The sequence below is a fragment of the Berghia stephanieae genome, chromosome 5 (assembly GCF_034508935.2).
Source record: "Berghia stephanieae isolate SIO BIC M18660-M18661 chromosome 5, UCSD_Bste_1.3, whole genome shotgun sequence".
NCBI lineage: Eukaryota > Metazoa > Mollusca > Gastropoda > Nudibranchia > Aeolidiidae > Berghia > Berghia stephanieae.
Window position 1 is genome coordinate 67,745,894 of NC_088364.1, and position 22,094 is coordinate 67,767,987.

General features: G+C 37.8%; 1 protein-coding gene and 4 pseudogenes across 2 annotated transcripts; 2 read left to right on the forward strand and 3 right to left on the reverse strand.

Annotated features, from left to right (window-relative positions):
• Positions 1 to 1,385: 1,385 nt before the first annotated feature.
• On the reverse strand, positions 1,386 to 1,450 carry LOC144974278 (small nucleolar RNA SNORD31; annotated as a pseudogene).
• A 3,358-nt stretch (positions 1,451 to 4,808) lies between these two features.
• LOC144973476 (tubulin alpha-1 chain-like) lies at positions 4,809 to 8,727 on the reverse strand (annotated as a pseudogene). The gene is made up of 5 exons (XR_013645552.1): positions 8,594 to 8,727; positions 7,986 to 8,185; positions 6,870 to 7,196; positions 5,937 to 6,100; positions 4,809 to 5,124 (listed from the first exon to the last, which is right to left on the reverse strand). The product of XR_013645552.1 is annotated as a tubulin alpha-1 chain-like (transcript).
• On the reverse strand, positions 8,549 to 9,309 carry LOC144974000 (tubulin alpha chain pseudogene; annotated as a pseudogene).
• On the forward strand, positions 9,308 to 10,069 carry LOC144974001 (tubulin alpha chain pseudogene; annotated as a pseudogene).
• On the forward strand, positions 9,730 to 13,810 carry LOC144973474 (tubulin alpha-1 chain-like). Its single transcript, XM_078915953.1, has 5 exons — positions 9,730 to 10,024; positions 10,433 to 10,632; positions 11,422 to 11,749; positions 12,519 to 12,682; positions 13,495 to 13,810. Exons 2-5 carry the CDS (start codon positions 10,511 to 10,513, stop codon positions 13,628 to 13,630), a joined length of 750 nt encoding a protein of 249 aa, XP_078772079.1. The 5' UTR covers positions 9,730 to 10,024; positions 10,433 to 10,510; the 3' UTR covers positions 13,631 to 13,810.
• The last annotated feature ends 8,284 nt before the right edge of the window (positions 13,811 to 22,094 follow it).

Sequence of the window (22,094 nt, forward strand, 5' to 3'; positions counted from 1 at the left end):
GATGGTTAGATGGATGGATGGATGGATGGATTGATGGATAAATGGTTGGTTGGATGGATGGATGGATGGATGGATGGATAGATGGTTGGATGGATGGATGGATGGATAGATGGTTGGATGGATGGTTGGACGGATGGATGGATGGATGGATAGATGGTTGGATAGATGGTTAGATGGATGGTTGGATGGATGGATGGATAGATAGATGGATGGATGGATGGATGGATAGATGGTTAGATGGATGGATGGATGGATGGATGTATAGATGGTTGGGTATATGGTTAGATGGATGAATGGATGGATAGATGGTTGGATAGATGGATGGATAGATGGTTGGATAGATGGTTAGAAGGATGGATGGATGGATGGATGGATGGATGGATAGATGGTTGGATAGATGGTTAGATGGATGGATGGATGGTTGGATGGATAGATGGTTAGATGGATGGATGGATGGATGGATGGATGGATTGATGGATGGATATTAGATGGTTGGATAGATGGTTAGATGGATGGATAGATGGTTAGATGGATGGATGGATGTATAGATGGTTGGATAGATGGTGAGATGGATGGATGGATGGATAGATGGTTGGATGGATGCATGGATCGATGGATGGTTGGATAGAAGGTTAGATGGATGGATGGATGGATGAATAGATGGTTGGATAGATGGTTAGATGGATGGATGGATGGATGGATAGATGGTTGGATAGATGGTTAGATGGATGGATGGATGGATGGATAGATGGTTAGATGGATGGATGGATAGATGGTTAGATGGATGGATGGTTGGTTAGTTGGATGGATGGATGGATAGATGGTTAGATGGATGGATGGATGGGTGGTTAGATGGATGGATGGATGGATGGGTGGTTAGATGGATGGATGGATGGATGGGTGGTTAGGTGGATGGATGGATAGATGGTTAGGTGGATGGACGGATGGGTGGGTGGTTAGATGGATGGATGGATTGATTGGTGGTTAGATGGACGGATGGATGAAAGTCTTTTCCTAGGACTCAACTATGAACCGTTCTGAGCAGGACTCGAACCAAGAACTCCTGACCCGAATGCGAGTCTCAAATCACAAGACCACATAGGGATGGATGGATGGAGGGATATATAGCGAGAGGGAGGAGGAGTGTGGTAGCAGGCGTTTAATAAAATTAAAAATGGAGTCGGGGAGAGACGAAACAATTCTATCTAAATTCCATGGCTGTCGGAAGCTGAAACCACGGATCAGCTATAAACCTCAGATTTCTGTAGACCTGCGAAAAATTTAGAGCCCTGATACTAATAATAATACTACAAATAAGTACACAATGGGGAGGGGAAGACAAAAAATAAAAATAAAAAGACAAAATCAAAGCAGCATTTCCACCAGTGTAGTCAGAAAAACCTATCAGTCACAGATACTCAGACTGGGGCGGTAAGTATATCATGAACCTGGGACTCAGGGAAGTGTACACCATTAGGAAGTGAACATGGGACTGGGTTTCGGCGGGTTTAGTAAAAAAAGCAATTACTTTTTTACGAAACCCGACAATATCTGACTAAGATATGGGAAGTAGGCAACAGTGGGGAGTTAACCTGAGACTATGGTTTTCGACGGGTTCCATAAAAATCAATCCCAGGGAGTTTTTACTTTTTTTACGAAACCCAGTCACGGGTTCACTCCCAAATGGTGTTCACTTCCCTTAGTCCCAGGTTCACTCCCCACTGCAGTAGCTGCCTACTTCCCATAACTTTGTTGGGTTTCGTAAACAAGAAACACCGGATGATAGGATGACGTCGCTAAGGTTTATTCTCCTAAGTCCCGACCACCCGCATACGCAGCTTCCCTTATGAGACAGTGTGGCTCAGCGGTACCTTCTTTGCTTCGTACCCGAAAGGTACCGAGTTCGATCACCCGCCGCTGTCCTGTGTGGCCTTGAACAAGTCACATCACCCTAGCTCAATTTGCGGCTGACCCCTGGGTTATTCCAGTCTTCCCTAGGAATACACCCAAGAGGCACATTTCTCCCATGGGATGAATAAAGGGAATTTTTAAAAATTCTTTTTATTCCCTGACTTCGGTCGAGAAGCTGCCTCATGACACACTCCCTTCATCAGTGGAGACTTGCCACCTGCCCAACATGAACCCGTTGTGCAACTAAAGAGCCCGAAACCTCAGAGCATCTAGTTGAGCGTTGTGTTGTGAAGGAAGCTTCCGGGCGTGATTTCGGCGATGAGTTTGCGACCTGGATAGATCATCATAATATAGTAGTAGTAGTAGTAGTATGTATATATATACACCATTAGAAATTGCTGCCTTAACGAAGCCATCCTTTCATTTATCATTCGTCTTTAGCGTTTCATTCATCGTGTTTTGTTGACAAAGATTAAACCCGAAACGTCCGTATCATCTGTCTCATTTAATTATATTGAAACTTTCATTCAATTTTGAATATTTTTATTTATTTCTTCGAATTCAGGCAACTACATTTGTAACATAATCATCTATTTTGCTTATCACGCGGATCGAGTTTCGCTCCAGTTAATAAGTGTGATACCGAGCTGCTAGAAGCTGTGGACTGTTAAACGTAAGAATGTACAAAAATGAATATAACAGATTTATTTCTTTTTATGAAAAAAAAAATGAACAAAATACGCCCTAAACACGTTATTTCCTCGTCCTTAAGGTTCAGTATTCCTGTCGCCTTGGGACCCCTTGAAGAGTTGTTTGAGCAAATAATTGCAATTTATGAAAACAAACAAAACAAGAAAAAAAATAGAAAATAAAATAAATATAGGAAAGGAAAAAAAAATTTTTTTTTTAATGGAAAAGAAAGAAAGAAGCTCAATCTTACTTCGCAGTACTGTCTTTTAATGAGAGCATCCGTGGCACATGGATTAACGCCGACGCAAAAAAAACAACAAAACAATCAAAAGAAGACAAATAAAAAACAAAAGTAAAAAAACAACAACAAAAAACACACACACAAATAAAATTTAAAAAACGAAACCCACAACAACAAAAAGTTATAATTAAAAAAAAAAAGAAAACAAAAACAAGAATCCCCCCTTTTAAATAAATAAAAAAGAAGAAAAAAAACAACCACACAAAACTGTGAGCATTGTCTATCCTAAGACACGTGTTGGTAACGCTTTAAATCCGGCAACGGTATTTCAACAATACTATGCTTTAAACTATTCAAATGCTTGAATATAGACTGTAATAATCATAAAGATAATAAAAATGATGATGATGATGATGATGATAATAATAATATTTATAATGATGATAATGATGATGATGATGATTGTTTGTTTTTGTTTTTAAGAGTTTTACTGCGCTTGCAACCCATTACGGTCATATCAACGCCAGTAAAAAGGAAGAAAATTGGATAGTAAAATGTTCTAGAATTACAATTAAAGCACCCAAGAAAAGGTAAGACAAAGGGGAATTGGTTCAAATAGGAAACAGATATAGATTCCAAGAGCACACTATCAAAGTAGGTACTTAATTTGAGATCACCTAAAGGTCTCATCCAGACACAAGCACAGGTCCCAACTAAGAGGGATACACTCAAATTATAATGTTTACAAATCATACTATAATATGTAAACAAAACAATACAGTGCATAACAGAGAGATGATTTACAAGGGAAAAAATTTAATCTCCCAAAACTCTAACTATACCTACATTTGACTGTTTCCCTCCCAGCTAGGGTATCCGGCCAGGGCCTGGATAAAACCAAGTAATCTCATTCCAAGACAAAGACAGAAAGCATGTTGGAAAACAGATATAGGGGGTAGAAGACACAGTAAGTGCCTTCCTGCTCACTATGGGATGATGATGATGATGATGATGCTGATTATATACGATGATGATAATAAGTATATTATTATTATTATCATTACTTTATTATTATTATTATTATTATTATTATTATTATTATTATTATTATTATTATTATTATTATTATTATTATTATTATCATACCACCACCACCATCTTCATCATCATCACTATTATCATCATTATCTTCATCATCATCATTATTATTAATAATAATATTGTTTTTGATATTGCTATTTACAAATTCAGTATAAAGAAAATAAGCCGGCGATTAATGTTAAACAGCACGACAGGTTAGTAATGTTTGAGTTACAATAACTACAAAATGCTTTTAGATTTTGTTCTTCACGTCACCAAGTCAAACATTATGTGCAGTTCTTCACCTAGGAAAAAACAACAGAGAAGCAAACTATATAATGAAAGAAAAACCCCTGCAGAAATCCAATGGGGAAAAAGACCTAGGAGTATTTATTGATAGGAAGCTAAACTTCAAGAAGCAAATTAAAGATGTTCAATCTAAGGCTAGTAAAACACTCGGAATAGTGAAAAGAAATTTCAAGAATCTGAAAACAAAACACATGACTACCATCTACAAGACTATGGTTAGATCAAAGCTGGAATATGCTAACTGCATATGGTATCCGAAGTTTGAGGGAGACAAAGACAGTTTGGAAAGAGTGCAAAGGAGAGCAACAAAACTTATCACACACCTGAAAGACAAAACATACTGTGAGAGATTGAAAGAATTAAATCTCCCGACCTTAGATTACAGGAGAAGAAGGGGAGATATGATCCAAACATATAAAATAGTAAATATGTAGATATGTAGCCTAAATTCAAAACAAATCCATAAGACTTGACAAAGAAGGTTTAAACCGTAAATCATCCTATCTTTGTCTTAGACCAATGATATCTATGTGTCAAAAAGAAAAAACAATGACAAATAAATAAAAGGAAAACAAAATTTTATCAGGTTTGCCAATTCATTTCTTTTAATCATTGACTTTGTAAGAAAACAAAACAATGCGCCCAACACAAGAATAAAGACGAATGTTGAGGCATAGCAACATCCAATTTCTTCAGTCACAAAGACAAGATTTATGTAGAAATGATACAGGCATGCGTCTAGAGGAAGGTCTTGTCATTAGTATTCGTCTTCCTCTTCTTCTCCTTCAGCATCAGCAGAGTCAACACCAACTTCTTCGTAATCCTTCTCAAGAGCAGCCAAATCCTCACGGGCCTCGGAAAACTCACCCTCTTCCATGCCCTCTCCGACATACCTGGAAACAGAGGAAATATGGTTTGTAAAGTAAAGACTAGAATCAAGATACCAAGAACACTTCTTTAAAAATCTTGGAACTAAATCCACTGAAAGTAAAAAACTTTTTTTCTTTAAAAATCCACTAAAATAGTAGCCAATTTTTCAAAGAGCTGACACTAAAACGGGGCACCCCTATGACCCTAAACAACAAAATGTTTGGACCGTTATATAACACAATCTGGACTTTTTCTGTACCTTGTTTTAATTCGTCTAAAAATATAAAAAAAGCATACTCCAGGGACATTTTCCACACATATAAACTGTCCAACTCTTCTCCACTTTAAATTTGCATCAGATTGCCAAATCGGGATAGACCCCTGATTTTATCAGTACAGTTGGTCGTTATGAACAAATCTATGATAAATCTAACCTGAAATAGTATACTAGTAGAATCTAGGTTTTTCCAGAAAATCGATAATCAGATTTCACAGGTAGGGCTGAACTTCACTGGACATTATCTTTTTTAACACTTATTTGTTATATCTCAGAGAGAAAAACTAAAGACCCTCAAAGACAAATATAAAATATTATGATGTACACCAGTTTTCCAATGGGTTAGCAAGAACCTTCACTATTATAATTTAATCCATCAAAATGGCCCTGACAAACAGAAATGGAGGTCCTTAGTAGATGCCTTTTGCGCCCTATAACTCGATGAGGACTACGCAAGTAAGAATGGCTTTGACAAATTTTCATTTTAAATCTCCGTAATTGGAGTTTAACACAATTTATGCCAAAAATTAATAGCCATAAATCTAATCAAATACTCACCAGTGGACAAAGGCCCTCTTGGCATACATAAGATCAAACTTGTGGTCCAGTCTTGCCCAGGCCTCAGCAATGGCAGTAGTGTTACTCAACATGCATACGGCACGCTGGACCTTGGCCAGGTCTCCTCCAGGCACAACAGTGGGTGGTTGGTAGTTGATGCCCACCTAAATAAAGATAATAAGAAAATATTGAATAATTTGCCAAAAACTTGTAAATATAAACACAACTATGTGGTATTGTGACAGGACACTCACCGTCGGATCGGAAAGTCGAAGGTTCGAGTCTTGCTTTGAGCAGTGCACAAAAGAGTCCTCGAAAAAGGCTCTTTACTCACCGTACTCAGGTGTAAAATGAGCATCTGGCTATTAACAGCCGTGACTCGCTAAAAACAAAACAAACAATATGACTGCCTACCAGGTGTTGTGTCTCCATGTTAAATGTTGCTATTGGCTAGTGACCCCTTATAATATTAAAGTGCTTTGAGAACGTTTAGTGGATATTGCGCTATATAAATACTCAAGTTCGTTTTTTGCTTTGACCTAATACAACGCCAATGTATTTTAAGCACTCAGAGACTAACATCTCTAATATGTGGTGTTACGGTTATCATGCATGATTGAATACATCTGTATGACCCAAAATGAGATTTATACAGAAAAAGCTCCCCCTACAGACCTGCAAGCTTTTCACAGACATAATGCAGAACAATTCAAGGGCAAATCTGGAACTTAATTGAACATACGATGACAATGATGATGATGGCTGTCGTGGATATTTTTCCAGGAATAACAAAATACATCTTCAATACTGGGATAATGTAATAAGGGAAAACGGGGTTGAGAACCAAATATAAATTTACAGTTAAATCAGGAGAGAAGACAGGTCTATCATTATGAAATGGTAAACAATGGACTTCAAAAAGTCTTTAATCACCTTGAAACCAGTAGGACACCAGTCAACAAACTGGATGGTTCTCTTGGTTTTGATGGTGGCAATGGCAGCATTCACATCCTTGGGACGACATCACCACGGTACAGCAGACAACAGGCCATGTACTTGCCGTGACGGGGGTCACATTTCACCATCTGGTTGGCTGGTTCAAAGCAAGCGTTGGTCACTTCAGCCACTGACAGTTGCTCATGGTAGGCCTTTTCAGCAGAGATGACAGGAGCATAAGTGGCCAGAGGGAAGTGGATACGTGGGTAGGGGACCAGGTTGGTCTGAAACTCGGTCAGATCTACATTCAAGGCACCATCAAATCTGAAACGATTGATAGAAATAAGGATAGATAATGGAATTGCCAAATTAAAATCAGAGATGGACCTGACCTTAAGTTTTCTTCTTTCTCAGGACATACAGATATTATATATATATATATATATATAAATATTCCCCAAACCAACCTCTAAGATCAGCCTGACAAAATATACTTTCTAAACGTCAGACATTCTGCGGCATCATTTGAAAAACACGGACTGACCGTCTGGAATTCTCTCCCTAAGCCTTTGTGATCAATGACCTCAGCAGGGTTGTCAAATCAGGAGGCAAAAGTTAACAATTGACAGACCCTTTCTGAGTGCTGAACTCCAGTAAAAAGACATTATGTACTAACTTCTTTTCCACTCAGAAGGCGATTGGAAAATATACTGAGGTGTTTTAACATACTGAATTCTGTAAATATAGGGAAAATTGGCAACCTTGTCTCGTGAACACCAACTTCAAAAAGCATCTTTTGGACTGCGACTAATGGATTTTAAAGCATTACCCCTTCTATAAATTTTTTTTGACGCAATACAATGCAAAGCAGCCCAAGACTTTGGCAAAGATCTTTAAACAAATGCTGTCATTATCACTATTGTAATTATAATGTCAAAATAAGGAGTAAAAATAGAATCAAAATAAAGATTTTTAAAAATCCAATCATTTCTCACAACTACCAATAACTGAACTCAGGCAACAATTATATTGTTATCGTCTATGTATGTCTACAGGAAATAAGATCAAGTCTGGAATAAATTACCAAAATCTAACACCTAGACAACTACACACCTCAGAGAAGCAGTGATCGAGGAGACAATTTGACCAATCAGACGGTTGAGGTTGGTGTAGGTTGGTCTTTCAATGTCAAGGTTACGCCTGCAGATGTCATAGATGGCTTCATTGTCCACCATGAAAGCACAGTCAGAATGTTCCAGGGTGGTGTGAGTGGTCAGGATGGAGTTGTAAGGCTCTACCACGGCTGTTGACACCTGTGGAATAATTTGAGTTTATCATAAGGTATATACAGAACTCTACTCACAACACTACAGGGACACTAACATGTGATGAAATTTGAGTTTCAGTAAATCCTTATGAGGAGTTCTTTTTTATTTTGGAATTAAAGCATACAGCCACCAAGAAAAAAATATCTAAGTGTTCATCATTACTGTGAATATGCATCTTAAAAAGAAAAAAACGTATTCTAAAAACGTATTCTATTTGACCTAATTTTGGTATTTTTCTCAGGTTCTAAATGCACATAATTTTGAAACTACTGCTGTATAGAAAAGAATATGTCCATAACATCAACACAAATTTGCATAAATGAGCTGCAATCATAAAGCAAATTATTTTTAAAAGTAAAACTTTTTGGGGGCAAAAACAAAATTAGCATTTACCTGAGGAGCTGGGTAGATGGCAAATTCTAGCTTGGATTTCTTGCCATAGTCTACAGACAAACGCTCTAGGAGCAGAGAGGTGAAACCAGAGCCGGTGCCACCACCAAAGGAATGGAAGACGAGGAAACCCTGGAGTCCCGTGCACTGGTCTGCCAATTTCCTGATGCGATCCAGAGTGAGGTCAATGTGTTCTTTGCCGACAGTGTAGTGACCACGAGCATAGTTGTTGGCAGCATCTTCCTTACCCGTGATGAGCTGTTCAGGATGGAACAGCTGGCGGTACGTGCCAGTACGGACCTCATCTATGAAGCAAACAGTACGAAAGAATTTCGATTATATTACGGAAAACTAATGACAAACTATATAATAAGTGTCAGTAAAACTAAAAGTTAAAAGAGGGAATTATTGTTGTATAATTTAGATAACTTTTATCTATGTATGAAAGTTACACAGAACATTTAAAGGATGTTTTTTTCAAGTCTAATTTTTGGTAAAAGATTGATATAAAGAAGTTTTTGTCTTTTTTTTTGGGGGGGGGGGGGGATGTTAGGTTTTTAACACTTTGATAAATAGATATGCTTTGTAATTTTTAAGGAAAAATTCAGATTTGTCATGCCAAAATCTTTTTAGATCTGCACTAATGAGAGCCAATTCTTGCATGTACTGCAAGTGTTGGGTGACAATATGTGCTATATAAAACCCAAAAGGTTACCCATGCATTGTCCTTTACTGGTCGGGTGCTTCAACCGTTTGGAACATTTTGTTGTTTGTTTGTTTTTTTATATACTGGCGGGCGTTGGGTTTTTAACACTGATAAAATGTAGATATGATTTGTAATTTTTTATTTTAAAAAAAAATGAAAAGTTCAGATTTGTCATGCCGAAATTTTATTTAGATCTGCACTAATGAGAGCCAATTCTTGCATGTACTGCAAGTGTTGGGTGACAATATGTGCTATATAAAACCCAAAAGGTTACCTGTGCATTGTCCTTTACTACTGGTCAGATGCTTCAACTGTTTGGAACAATTTGTTTGTTTTTGTTTTTTTTTGATACTGACACTTATTATATAGTTTGTCATTAGTTTTCCGTAATATAATCGAAATTCTTTCGTACTGTTTGCTTCATAGATGAGGTCCGTACTGGCACGTACCGCCAGCTGTTCCATCCTGAACAGCTCATCACGGGTAAGGAAGATGCTGCCAACAACTATGCTCGTGGTCACTACACTGTCGGCAAAGAACACATTGACCTCACTCTGGATCGCATCAGGAAATTGGCAGACCAGTGCACGGGACTCCAGGGTTTCCTCGTCTTCCATTCCTTTGGTGGTGGCACCGGCTCTGGTTTCACCTCTCTGCTCCTAGAGCGTTTGTCTGTAGACTATGGCAAGAAATCCAAGCTAGAATTTGCCATCTACCCAGCTCCTCAGGTAAATGCTAATTTTGTTTTTGCCCCCAAAAAGTTTTACTTTTAAAAATAATTTGCTTTATGATTGCAGCTCATTTATGCAAATTTGTGTTGATGTTATGGACATATTCTTTTCTATACAGCAGTAGTTTCAAAATTATGTGCATTTAGAACCTGAGAAAAATACCAAAATTAGGTCAAATAGAATACGTTTTTAGAATACGTTTTTTTCTTTTTAAGATGCATATTCACAGTAATGATGAACACTTAGATATTTTTTTCTTGGTGGCTGTATGCTTTAATTCCAAAATAAAAAAGAACTCCTCATAAGGATTTACTGAAACTCAAATTTCATCACATGTTAGTGTCCCTGTAGTGTTGTGAGTAGAGTTCTGTATATACCTTATGATAAACTCAAATTATTCCACAGGTGTCAACAGCCGTGGTAGAGCCTTACAACTCCATCCTGACCACTCACACCACCCTGGAACATTCTGACTGTGCTTTCATGGTGGACAATGAAGCCATCTATGACATCTGCAGGCGTAACCTTGACATTGAAAGACCAACCTACACCAACCTCAACCGTCTGATTGGTCAAATTGTCTCCTCGATCACTGCTTCTCTGAGGTGTGTAGTTGTCTAGGTGTTAGATTTTGGTAATTTATTCCAGACTTGATCTTATTTCCTGTAGACATACATAGACGATAACAATATAATTGTTGCCTGAGTTCAGTTATTGGTAGTTGTGAGAAATGATTGGATTTTTAAAAATCTTTATTTTGATTCTATTTTTACTCCTTATTTTGACATTATAATTACAATAGTGATAATGACAGCATTTGTTTAAAGATCTTTGCCAAAGTCTTGGGCTGCTTTGCATTGTATTGCGTCAAAAAAAATTTATAGAAGGGGTAATGCTTTAAAATCCATTAGTCGCAGTCCAAAAGATGCTTTTTGAAGTTGGTGTTCACGAGACAAGGTTGCCAATTTTCCCTATATTTACAGAATTCAGTATGTTAAAACACCTCAGTATATTTTCCAATCGCCTTCTGAGTGGAAAAGAAGTTAGTACATAATGTCTTTTTACTGGAGTTCAGCACTCAGAAAGGGTCTGTCAATTGTTAACTTTTGCCTCCTGATTTGACAACCCTGCTGAGGTCATTGATCACAAAGGCTTAGGGAGAGAATTCCAGACGGTCAGTCCGTGTTTTTCAAATGATGCCGCAGAATGTCTGACGTTTAGAAAGTATATTTTGTCAGGCTGATCTTAGAGGTTGGTTTGGGGAATATTTATATATATATATATATATATAATATCTGTATGTCCTGAGAAAGAAGAAAACTTAAGGTCAGGTCCATCTCTGATTTTAATTTGGCAATTCCATTATCTATCCTTATTTCTATCAATCGTTTCAGATTTGATGGTGCCTTGAATGTAGATCTGACCGAGTTTCAGACCAACCTGGTCCCCTACCCACGTATCCACTTCCCTCTGGCCACTTATGCTCCTGTCATCTCTGCTGAAAAGGCCTACCATGAGCAACTGTCAGTGGCTGAAGTGACCAACGCTTGCTTTGAACCAGCCAACCAGATGGTGAAATGTGACCCCCGTCACGGCAAGTACATGGCCTGTTGTCTGCTGTACCGTGGTGATGTCGTCCCCAAGGATGTGAATGCTGCCATTGCCACCATCAAAACCAAGAGAACCATCCAGTTTGTTGACTGGTGTCCTACTGGTTTCAAGGTGATTAAAGACTTTTTGAAGTCCATTGTTTACCATTTCATAATGATAGACCTGTCTTCTCTCCTGATTTAACTGTAAATTTATATTTGGTTCTCAACCCCGTTTTCCCTTATTACATTATCCCAGTATTGAAGATGTATTTTGTTATTCCTGGAAAAATATCCACGACAGCCATCATCATCATTGTCATCGTATGTTCAATTAAGTTCCAGATTTGCCCTTGAATTGTTCTGCATTATGTCTGTGAAAAGCTTGCAGGTCTGTAGGGGGAGCTTTTTCTGTATAAATCTCATTTTGGGTCATACAGATGTATTCAATCATGCATGATAACCGTAACACCACATATTAGAGATGTTAGTCTCTGAGTGCTTAAAATACATTGGCGTTGTATTAGGTCAAAGCAAAAAACGAACTTGAGTATTTATATAGCGCAATATCCACTAAACGTTCTCAAAGCACTTTAATATTATAAGGGGTCACTAGCCAATAGCAACATTTAACATGGAGACACAACACCTGGTAGGCAGTCATATTGTTTGTTTTGTTTTTAGCGAGTCACGGCTGTTAATAGCCAGATGCTCATTTTACACCTGAGTACGGTGAGTAAAGAGCCTTTTTCGAGGACTCTTTTGTGCACTGCTCAAAGCAAGACTCGAACCTTCGACTTTCCGATCCGACGGTGAGTGTCCTGTCACAATACCACATAGTTGTGTTTATATTTACAAGTTTTTGGCAAATTATTCAATATTTTCTTATTATCTTTATTTAGGTGGGCATCAACTACCAACCACCCACTGTTGTGCCTGGAGGAGACCTGGCCAAGGTCCAGCGTGCCGTATGCATGTTGAGTAACACTACTGCCATTGCTGAGGCCTGGGCAAGACTGGACCACAAGTTTGATCTTATGTATGCCAAGAGGGCCTTTGTCCACTGGTGAGTATTTGATTAGATTTATGGCTATTAATTTTTGGCATAAATTGTGTTAAACTCCAATTACGGAGATTTAAAATGAAAATTTGTCAAAGCCATTCTTACTTGCGTAGTCCTCATCGAGTTATAGGGCGCAAAAGGCATCTACTAAGGACCTCCATTTCTGTTTGTCAGGGCCATTTTGATGGATTAAATTATAATAGTGAAGGTTCTTGCTAACCCATTGGAAAACTGGTGTACATCATAATATTTTATATTTGTCTTTGAGGGTCTTTAGTTTTTCTCTCTGAGATATAACAAATAAGTGTTAAAAAAGATAATGTCCAGTGAAGTTCAGCCCTACCTGTGAAATCTGATTATCGATTTTCTGGAAAAACCTAGATTCTACTAGTATACTATTTCAGGTTAGATTTATCATAGATTTGTTCATAACGACCAACTGTACTGATAAAATCAGGGGTCTATCCCGATTTGGCAATCTGATGCAAATTTAAAGTGGAGAAGAGTTGGACAGTTTATATGTGTGGAAAATGTCCCTGGAGTATGCTTTTTTTATATTTTTAGACGAATTAAAACAAGGTACAGAAAAAGTCCAGATTGTGTTATATAACGGTCCAAACATTTTGTTGTTTAGGGTCATAGGGGTGCCCCGTTTTAGTGTCAGCTCTTTGAAAAATTGGCTACTATTTTAGTGGATTTTTAAAGAAAAAAAGTTTTTTACTTTCAGTGGATTTAGTTCCAAGATTTTTAAAGAAGTGTTCTTGGTATCTTGATTCTAGTCTTTACTTTACAAACCATATTTCCTCTGTTTCCAGGTATGTCGGAGAGGGCATGGAAGAGGGTGAGTTTTCCGAGGCCCGTGAGGATTTGGCTGCTCTTGAGAAGGATTACGAAGAAGTTGGTGTTGACTCTGCTGATGCTGAAGGAGAAGAAGAGGAAGACGAATACTAATGACAAGACCTTCCTCTAGACGCATGCCTGTATCATTTCTACATAAATCTTGTCTTTGTGACTGAAGAAATTGGATGTTGCTATGCCTCAACATTCGTCTTTATTCTTGTGTTGGGCGCATTGTTTTGTTTTCTTACAAAGTCAATGATTAAAAGAAATGAATTGGCAAACCTGATAAAATTTTGTTTTCCTTTTATTTATTTGTCATTGTTTTTTCTTTTTGACACATAGATATCATTGGTCTAAGACAAAGATAGGATGATTTACGGTTTAAACCTTCTTTGTCAAGTCTTATGGATTTGTTTTGAATTTAGGCTACATATCTGGCTGCTGAATCGATCAGCCCCACTGTTTGTGACTTAAAGGTGATTTCAGACTAAGCATTTTGATTGTTTGCTTTTTAGGATCCTCTGAAGATCCTTATTTAAACTTGTGCCCTTTGTCTTTCTTTATCTAGAATGTTATAAATTATCTACTGTTTTTTACTGGCACTAAAATTGTTGCAAGTGCCGTAAAGTTCTTAAAGACAAAGACAAACATCCCCACAGGGTCTTGAAATATTGGCCTGCTAAGCTTATTACAGTCCACTTCCTGGGTGGGGATCCTGACCTCCCATAGTGGGCAGGGAGGTACTTACTGTGTCTTCTATCCCCTTATATCTATTTTCCGACATGCTTTCTGTCTTTGTCTTGGAATGAGATTACTTGGCCCTCTTCAGAGTCCTGGCTGGGAGGGAAACAGTCGAATGCATAGTTATTGTTTTGGGAGATGATATTTTTTTCCTTGTAAATCATCTCTTTGTTATGTTTCATATTTATTTTTTATGTATAATGTAAGCATTTGAGTGTATTCCTCTTTGTTGGATGTTGTGCTTGCGTCCGGATGAGACTTATAGGTGATCTCAAACTAAGTACATTGGTGGTATGCTCTTGGAATCTACATTTGATTCCTGTTTGTTCCTAGTTCCCCTTTTGTCTTACTTTTTCTTGGGTGCTTTAATTGTAGTTCCAGAACTTTTTACTGTCCCATTTTCTTCCTTTTTACTGGCGCTGATATAACCTAAATGTGTTGCAAGCGCCGTAAAACCCTTAAAAACAAAACGGTCCACTCCGGATAATCGTAACACCTTGGGGATCAGCGAAATTGTTGCAATATATTAAAGTCGAGTTTCCTGTCCATGATTGCGAAATTTTACACATATTGTTGTAAATTGTAAACATTGTTCTTAGGCCATCACAGACAGCGATTTGATGGAAGCAAAACCCATATGGCAGCCCTGTATAGATTTTGACAAGCAAAAGCAGCTTTGATACAACCAACATCTTTTTCAAATTGGATTACCTTTCACTCTTTTGTTCTCAACATTTTTAAGAGTCAAAGATAAGCCATGATGAGAGACAACAAGCTCTTACCAAACCCGTTGGTCACAATGCACAGTTGTTAATCCCAAAACAATGGGTATCATCCCTCAAGTCTCTCTTACAACTGTACTGTCTACCTGTTGTTTAGACCATGCCAATACTGCAAAATTCTTCCCACCTCTTTTATTTCTATTAGAGTGATGAGATGGAACGACGAGTGACCTCTTTCAGTTACCTGAAAGGGGTTCCTTATATTGGACAGGGGGGTACTTACTGTGTCTTCTATCCTATGTCTGTTTTTCAACATGCTTTCTGTCTTGGTCGTGGAATGAGATTAACTGATCCTGACTGGGAGGGAAATAATGAATTTATACATCCATGACACTACATAATTAGCATGGATACAGAAACAAAATCTTAGCACGGAACAACTCGAGACTTTTCCTGAAAGATGATAAATTTTCACAGGACTGAGTGCGTTCCATAGGCGTGGAGCAATGGATGAAAGTTTTACCAAAAGTGGATTATGATTATGAGGTGGTAACCTTTAGACTGAGATAATCTTAAATTTCGAGTGGGTTCATATTTTTTACTCAGTTCCTGCAAATATTCAGTTAGGTGCCATTCCATTCAGACATCTAAATCCATAGCACAATAACTAACTTAAATTCTATCTTAAACTTTATTATGTCTAGCGGCTTTATTTTGAATTTTTGTAGTTGATGAATTAATCTGCTTTGACGGCCAATGAGAAGGGTATTACATACTACAATAATATAATCTGCTAGTAATAAAAGAATTAACAATAACAAGCATCTTTGCAATATCCTCATCAATATACAGTGCACTCTGGATACGTCGACGTTGCCTAAGTCGATTTTTACCCAAGTCGATTTTTTTTCTTGGTCCCTCCCCCCTTCTTCCTATATAACATTAGTAAAAAAAAGAAAAACTCCACATAAGTCGATGTCGCTTAAGTCGATGTTCATATCACTCATGACTACAAAAAAAAAATCACGAATAAACAAGTATTTCCTTTGGTTAAAAAAGCTACCAGTAAGAATTTTCAGTGGTTAAGAATATCCGTGAACGATTGGTGCACATCGATGTGATGTAGGTGCTTTGCCTGACGTCCGTGTTCAATGTACATAAGCAGTATTGAATAACTTTAATTTCTCCATCTCAAATTTTACATTGTCGCAACTTCAAGTTCAAGGTTTTTTTGGTTCTAATCCCAGGCCATCCTATATAATGGCCCTCTTAATTAGTATCAATTTTATCAAGAGGAATTCAAGTCAAGTCTACAACTACAATGGCAAACCTATCGCGGAAAAGGAAGATTCGATGCATTTGGAAAGTTTGGTATGCGACAGAAAATCATCGCATAGGAAATTGGCATACCAGCTATTTCTGTCTCAACGATTTACAAGAAGCATGACCTTGACCTAGAGGCTCCTACCATTCCGCTTTTCGCGGAATAATTTCACTTAATTGGTATGCATTCCACATTCTCATCGAGGAAAATTAAAAAAAAAAATCTCTAGCGAAAAAAAAGTGAGCTCTGGCTTATTTCGTCATCTCCTATGGTCAATCAACACACATTTTGTATGTCTGATTAGTCTCTTCAAAGTGTGTGCTGCTGATGTCGGATAATATTATATGTTTGGGAGGGGGGTTGACCGAAGTATTATTATTATTATTGTGACTCCAATTCGTGAGGTCAATGACCTTGGTAATATTATATGTTGGCTTCAGTCGGTAATATTATTATTTGAGTACGGTCAGCTTCTTTCCCTATTTAATTTTAGCCCTGTGTCCGTGTGTGTGTGTGGGTACCGGCACGCGCGTTTGCTTGATTAGGTGTGTGTGGGGGGGGGGGGGAGAGGGGGGTCCTGACAAGGTTAAATCCATCCATTCAATGCTTTGCTCTCAGACGGCCAAGAGCTGTGTGTTCTCTATTATTATTTGACCCCATTCTTAGTCTTTAAGTACATTTTTACACATTTTCTATTTTTAATCATTTGAGTACTTTTGGATTGTCTATTACATTTTCTGTTGCAAAGTATGTCATAGTCAATAACAGTAAGTTGATTCCGCTTTTTTTTATATCTCAAATTCCGATTTTTATGTATTCTGATTCCTCTACGGGACTATTGGGGGTAGGAGCCTCTCATGACCACTACAGAGACCGCGCGATATGAAGGGACATACTTATTCTAGATTGGTTTGCTTTGTTCAAATGAGTTTTTGCTCATTTGGTTACACTCCGGTTAAGTTGATTTTCGGATAAGTCGATTTTTTTCTCGGTTCCCCTGGGCATCGTCTTATCCGGAGTCCACTGTAATGTCTTCCAATGTTTCTTTTGACTTATGTGACAACATTGACAGATTTTTTTTAAACATGATCTTCCATGGATAACCCTTGATCTAAATACACACAAGAACTGGGTTTATTTCACCCACTAGTATCTCATTTTTGAGAGTTGATACCTATTTCAAAAAATTATAATTTCTGTCTTGTCATCATTAAAGTTAAGTTTGTTTAGTTTCATCCAATCCTTTATGTCAGCAATACAATTTTCCATACAGATACTGATGTCAGCTCTGAATCATCATTGAGTTTTGTATATAGCTGAGTGTCATCAGCATAAAAATGACGATCAATGGGAAAGGTGGATAACATCAGAAAGGGGAGCAGTATAAATTGTAAAAAGGAGGGGGCCGACAATAGATCCATGAGGCACTCCACGCGTTAAAATGAATGGAGTGGATGCACGATTTTCTATAATTACCGACTTTCTTTCAAACAATTATTCCTTTAACTTTAACTTATACAACTCTGTGCCACTTATATAAAATTGATCACGTAGTCTAGTCGGAAGTAAATTTTGATCGGTAGTGTCGAATGCGGAATGGGTGAGTGAGTCGATTTCCTAGAAAATTTCCTCATAATTGTCTTTTGAGACAGTGAGGTCAAATACGAATTTGATTTATACTGCGTGGCGGCAGCTTTTAATGATTTCTTGTCACACTTCATACAATTACAATATTATTATGATTCTTTATCCAGGCGACGAATTCGTTGCCGCATTCTTGTACAGTCGCAAACCAACCTGGTTTCCTCGTCACTGCACAACGCTCAGCCTGCAATGTGTACATATGGGACAGGTGTTAAGTCCCCGCTAATGTGAGGTGTCGCTGTAAAACAGCTTCTAGACCTTAGTCTGTTTGCAGCCACCAAGGGCCTCCTCTTGCTGGTACAGAAACCTGGCAACTTCTCTCATTCACTTCCTCATGAACATACCATACATTATTGTGTTGACTGCGTGGCATTGTCAACAGAACAAACAAATCCTTTCACTTCGATTTCTAAGGGAAACAATTCGGGTATAAAAAGCAACTGTAATAGTTCTGTAGGAATAACGTCCCTTGATTTTTTAAAAGTTTTTTTTTTTTCTTTTAAAAGAATCGTCACAACAGGTATCTAATAATTAACAAAAATCCGCTGAATGTTGAGCTGCTAATTTTCTTTACCGTTTTTCGTTCCATAAAAAAAAAAAAAACATCAACTTCAACTACAGTCCAGTCCAGATAATTCGAAATCTGATTAACCGAATATCTTTTAAATCGAAGAAAATACGATGTAATGAATTATTTTCTTCTTTTTCTATATAAAATATTCATGGTTAATTCGAATTCGAACAGTCGTTATTCTCTTTATTCGAAGTGCAAGTGCTTGCCCATCACTAAAAAAAAACAACTCTGGAAGGTCATAACGAACTGCCTGTTCTCCGTATCCACCCTCCCACGCGTTTTAATGACTGAGCTGACTAATAATAATATTAACTAGACCCCTGAGGCATGTAATGGCGTGTTGTTCCCTCTCCGTCCCACCCGCCCTCTCTCTTCTTTCTCCAAATTGACCAGCTGTCTCGCGTCATCCCTCTCTCCTCGCGCTCTCATCACTAAGACTAACTTGTGGTCTGCTGGCCGCTGGCTAACAAAGGGGGTTGGTTATAAATAGATCTAACACACAGTGTTACAGTGGACTCCGGATAAGACGATGCCCAGGGGAACCGAGAAAAAAATCGACTTATCCGAAAATCAACTTAACCGGAGTGTAACCAAATGAGCAAAAACTCATTTGAACAAAGCAAACCAATCTAGAATAAGTATGTCCCTTCATATCGCGCGGTCTCTGTAGTGGTCATGAGAGGCTCCTACCCCCAATAGTCCCGTAGAGGAATCAGAATACATAAAAATCGGAATTTGAGATATAAAAAAAAGCGGAATCAACTTACTGTTATTGACTATGACATACTTTGCAACAGAAAATGTAATAGACAATCCAAAAGTACTCAAATGATTAAAAATAGAAAATGTGTAAAAATGTACTTAAAGACTAAGAATGGGGTCAAATAATAATAGAGAACACACAGCTCTTGGCCGTCTGAGAGCAAAGCATTGAATGGATGGATTTAACCTTGTCAGGACCCCCCTCTCCCCCCCCCCCCCACACACACCTAATCAAGCAAACGCGCGTGCCGGTACCCACACACACACACGGACACAGGGCTAAAATTAAATAGGGAAAGAAGCTGACCGTACTCAAATAATAATATTACCGACTGAAGCCAACATATAATATTACCAAGGTCATTGACCTCACGAATTGGAGTCACAATAATAATAATAATACTTCGGTCAACCCCCCTCCCAAACATATAATATTATCCGACATCAGCAGCACACACTTTGAAGAGACTAATCAGACATACAAAATGTGTGTTGATTGACCATAGGAGATGACGAAATAAGCCAGAGCTCACTTTTTTTTCGCTAGAGATTTTTTTTTTTAATTTTCCTCGATGAGAATGTGGAATGCATACCAATTAAGTGAAATTATTCCGCGAAAAGCGGAATGGTAGGAGCCTCTAGGTCAAGGTCATGCTTCTTGTAAATCGTTGAGACAGAAATAGCTGGTATGCCAATTTCCTATGCGATGATTTTCTGTCGCATACCAAACTTTCCAAATGCATCGAATCTTCCTTTTCCGCGATAGGTTTGCCATTGTAGTTGTAGACTTGACTTGAATTCCTCTTGATAAAATTGATACTAATTAAGAGGGCCATTATATAGGATGGCCTGGGATTAGAACCAAAAAAACCTTGAACTTGAAGTTGCGACAATGTAAAATTTGAGATGGAGAAATTAAAGTTATTCAATACTGCTTATGTACATTGAACACGGACGTCAGGCAAAGCACCTACATCACATCGATGTGCACCAATCGTTCACGGATATTCTTAACCACTGAAAATTCTTACTGGTAGCTTTTTTAACCAAAGGAAATACTTGTTTATTCGTGATTTTTTTTTTGTAGTCATGAGTGATATGAACATCGACTTAAGCGACATCGACTTATGTGGAGTTTTTCTTTTTTTTACTAATGTTATATAGGAAGAAGGGGGGAGGGACCAAGAAAAAAAATCGACTTGGGTAAAAATCGACTTAGGCAACGTCGACGTATCCAGAGTGCACTGTATATTGATGAGGATATTGCAAAGATGCTTGTTATTGTTAATTCTTTTATTACTAGCAGATTAGATTATTGTAGTATGTAATACCCTTCTCATTGGCCGTCAAAGCAGATTAATTCATCAACTACAAAAAATTCAAAATAAAGCCGCTAGACATAATAAAGTTTAAGATAGAATTTAAGTTAGTTATTGTGCTATGGATTTAGATGTCTGAATGGAATGGCACCTAACTGAATATTTGCAGGAACTGAGTAAAAAATATGAACCCACTCGAAATTTAAGATTATCTCAGTCTAAAGGTTACCACCTCATAATCATAATCCACTTTTGGTAAAACTTTCATCCATTGCTCCACGCCTATGGAACGCACTCAGTCCTGTGAAAATTTATCATCTTTCAGGAAAAGTCTCGAGTTGTTCCGTGCTAAGATTTTGTTTCTGTATCCATGCTAATTATGTAGTGTCATGGATGTATAAATTCATTATTTCCCTCCCAGTCAGGATCAGTTAATCTCATTCCACGACCAAGACAGAAAGCATGTTGAAAAACAGACATAGGATAGAAGACACAGTAAGTACCCCCCTGTCCAATATAAGGAACCCCTTTCAGGTAACTGAAAGAGGTCACTCGTCGTTCCATCTCATCACTCTAATAGAAATAAAAGAGGTGGGAAGAATTTTGCAGTATTGGCATGGTCTAAACAACAGGTAGACAGTACAGTTGTAAGAGAGACTTGAGGGATGATACCCATTGTTTTGGGATTAACAACTGTGCATTGTGACCAACGGGTTTGGTAAGAGCTTGTTGTCTCTCATCATGGCTTATCTTTGACTCTTAAAAATGTTGAGAACAAAAGAGTGAAAGGTAATCCAATTTGAAAAAGATGTTGGTTGTATCAAAGCTGCTTTTGCTTGTCAAAATCTATACAGGGCTGCCATATGGGTTTTGCTTCCATCAAATCGCTGTCTGTGATGGCCTAAGAACAATGTTTACAATTTACAACAATATGTGTAAAATTTCGCAATCATGGACAGGAAACTCGACTTTAATATATTGCAACAATTTCGCTGATCCCCAAGGTGTTACGATTATCCGGAGTGGACCGTTTTGTTTTTAAGGGTTTTACGGCGCTTGCAACACATTTAGGTTATATCAGCGCCAGTAAAAAGGAAGAAAATGGGACAGTAAAAAGTTCTGGAACTACAATTAAAGCACCCAAGAAAAAGTAAGACAAAAGGGGAACTAGGAACAAACAGGAATCAAATGTAGATTCCAAGAGCATACCACCAATGTACTTAGTTTGAGATCACCTATAAGTCTCATCCGGACGCAAGCACAACATCCAACAAAGAGGAATACACTCAAATGCTTACATTATACATAAAAAATAAATATGAAACATAACAAAGAGATGATTTACAAGGAAAAAAATATCATCTCCCAAAACAATAACTATGCATTCGACTGTTTCCCTCCCAGCCAGGACTCTGAAGAGGGCCAAGTAATCTCATTCCAAGACAAAGACAGAAAGCATGTCGGAAAATAGATATAAGGGGATAGAAGA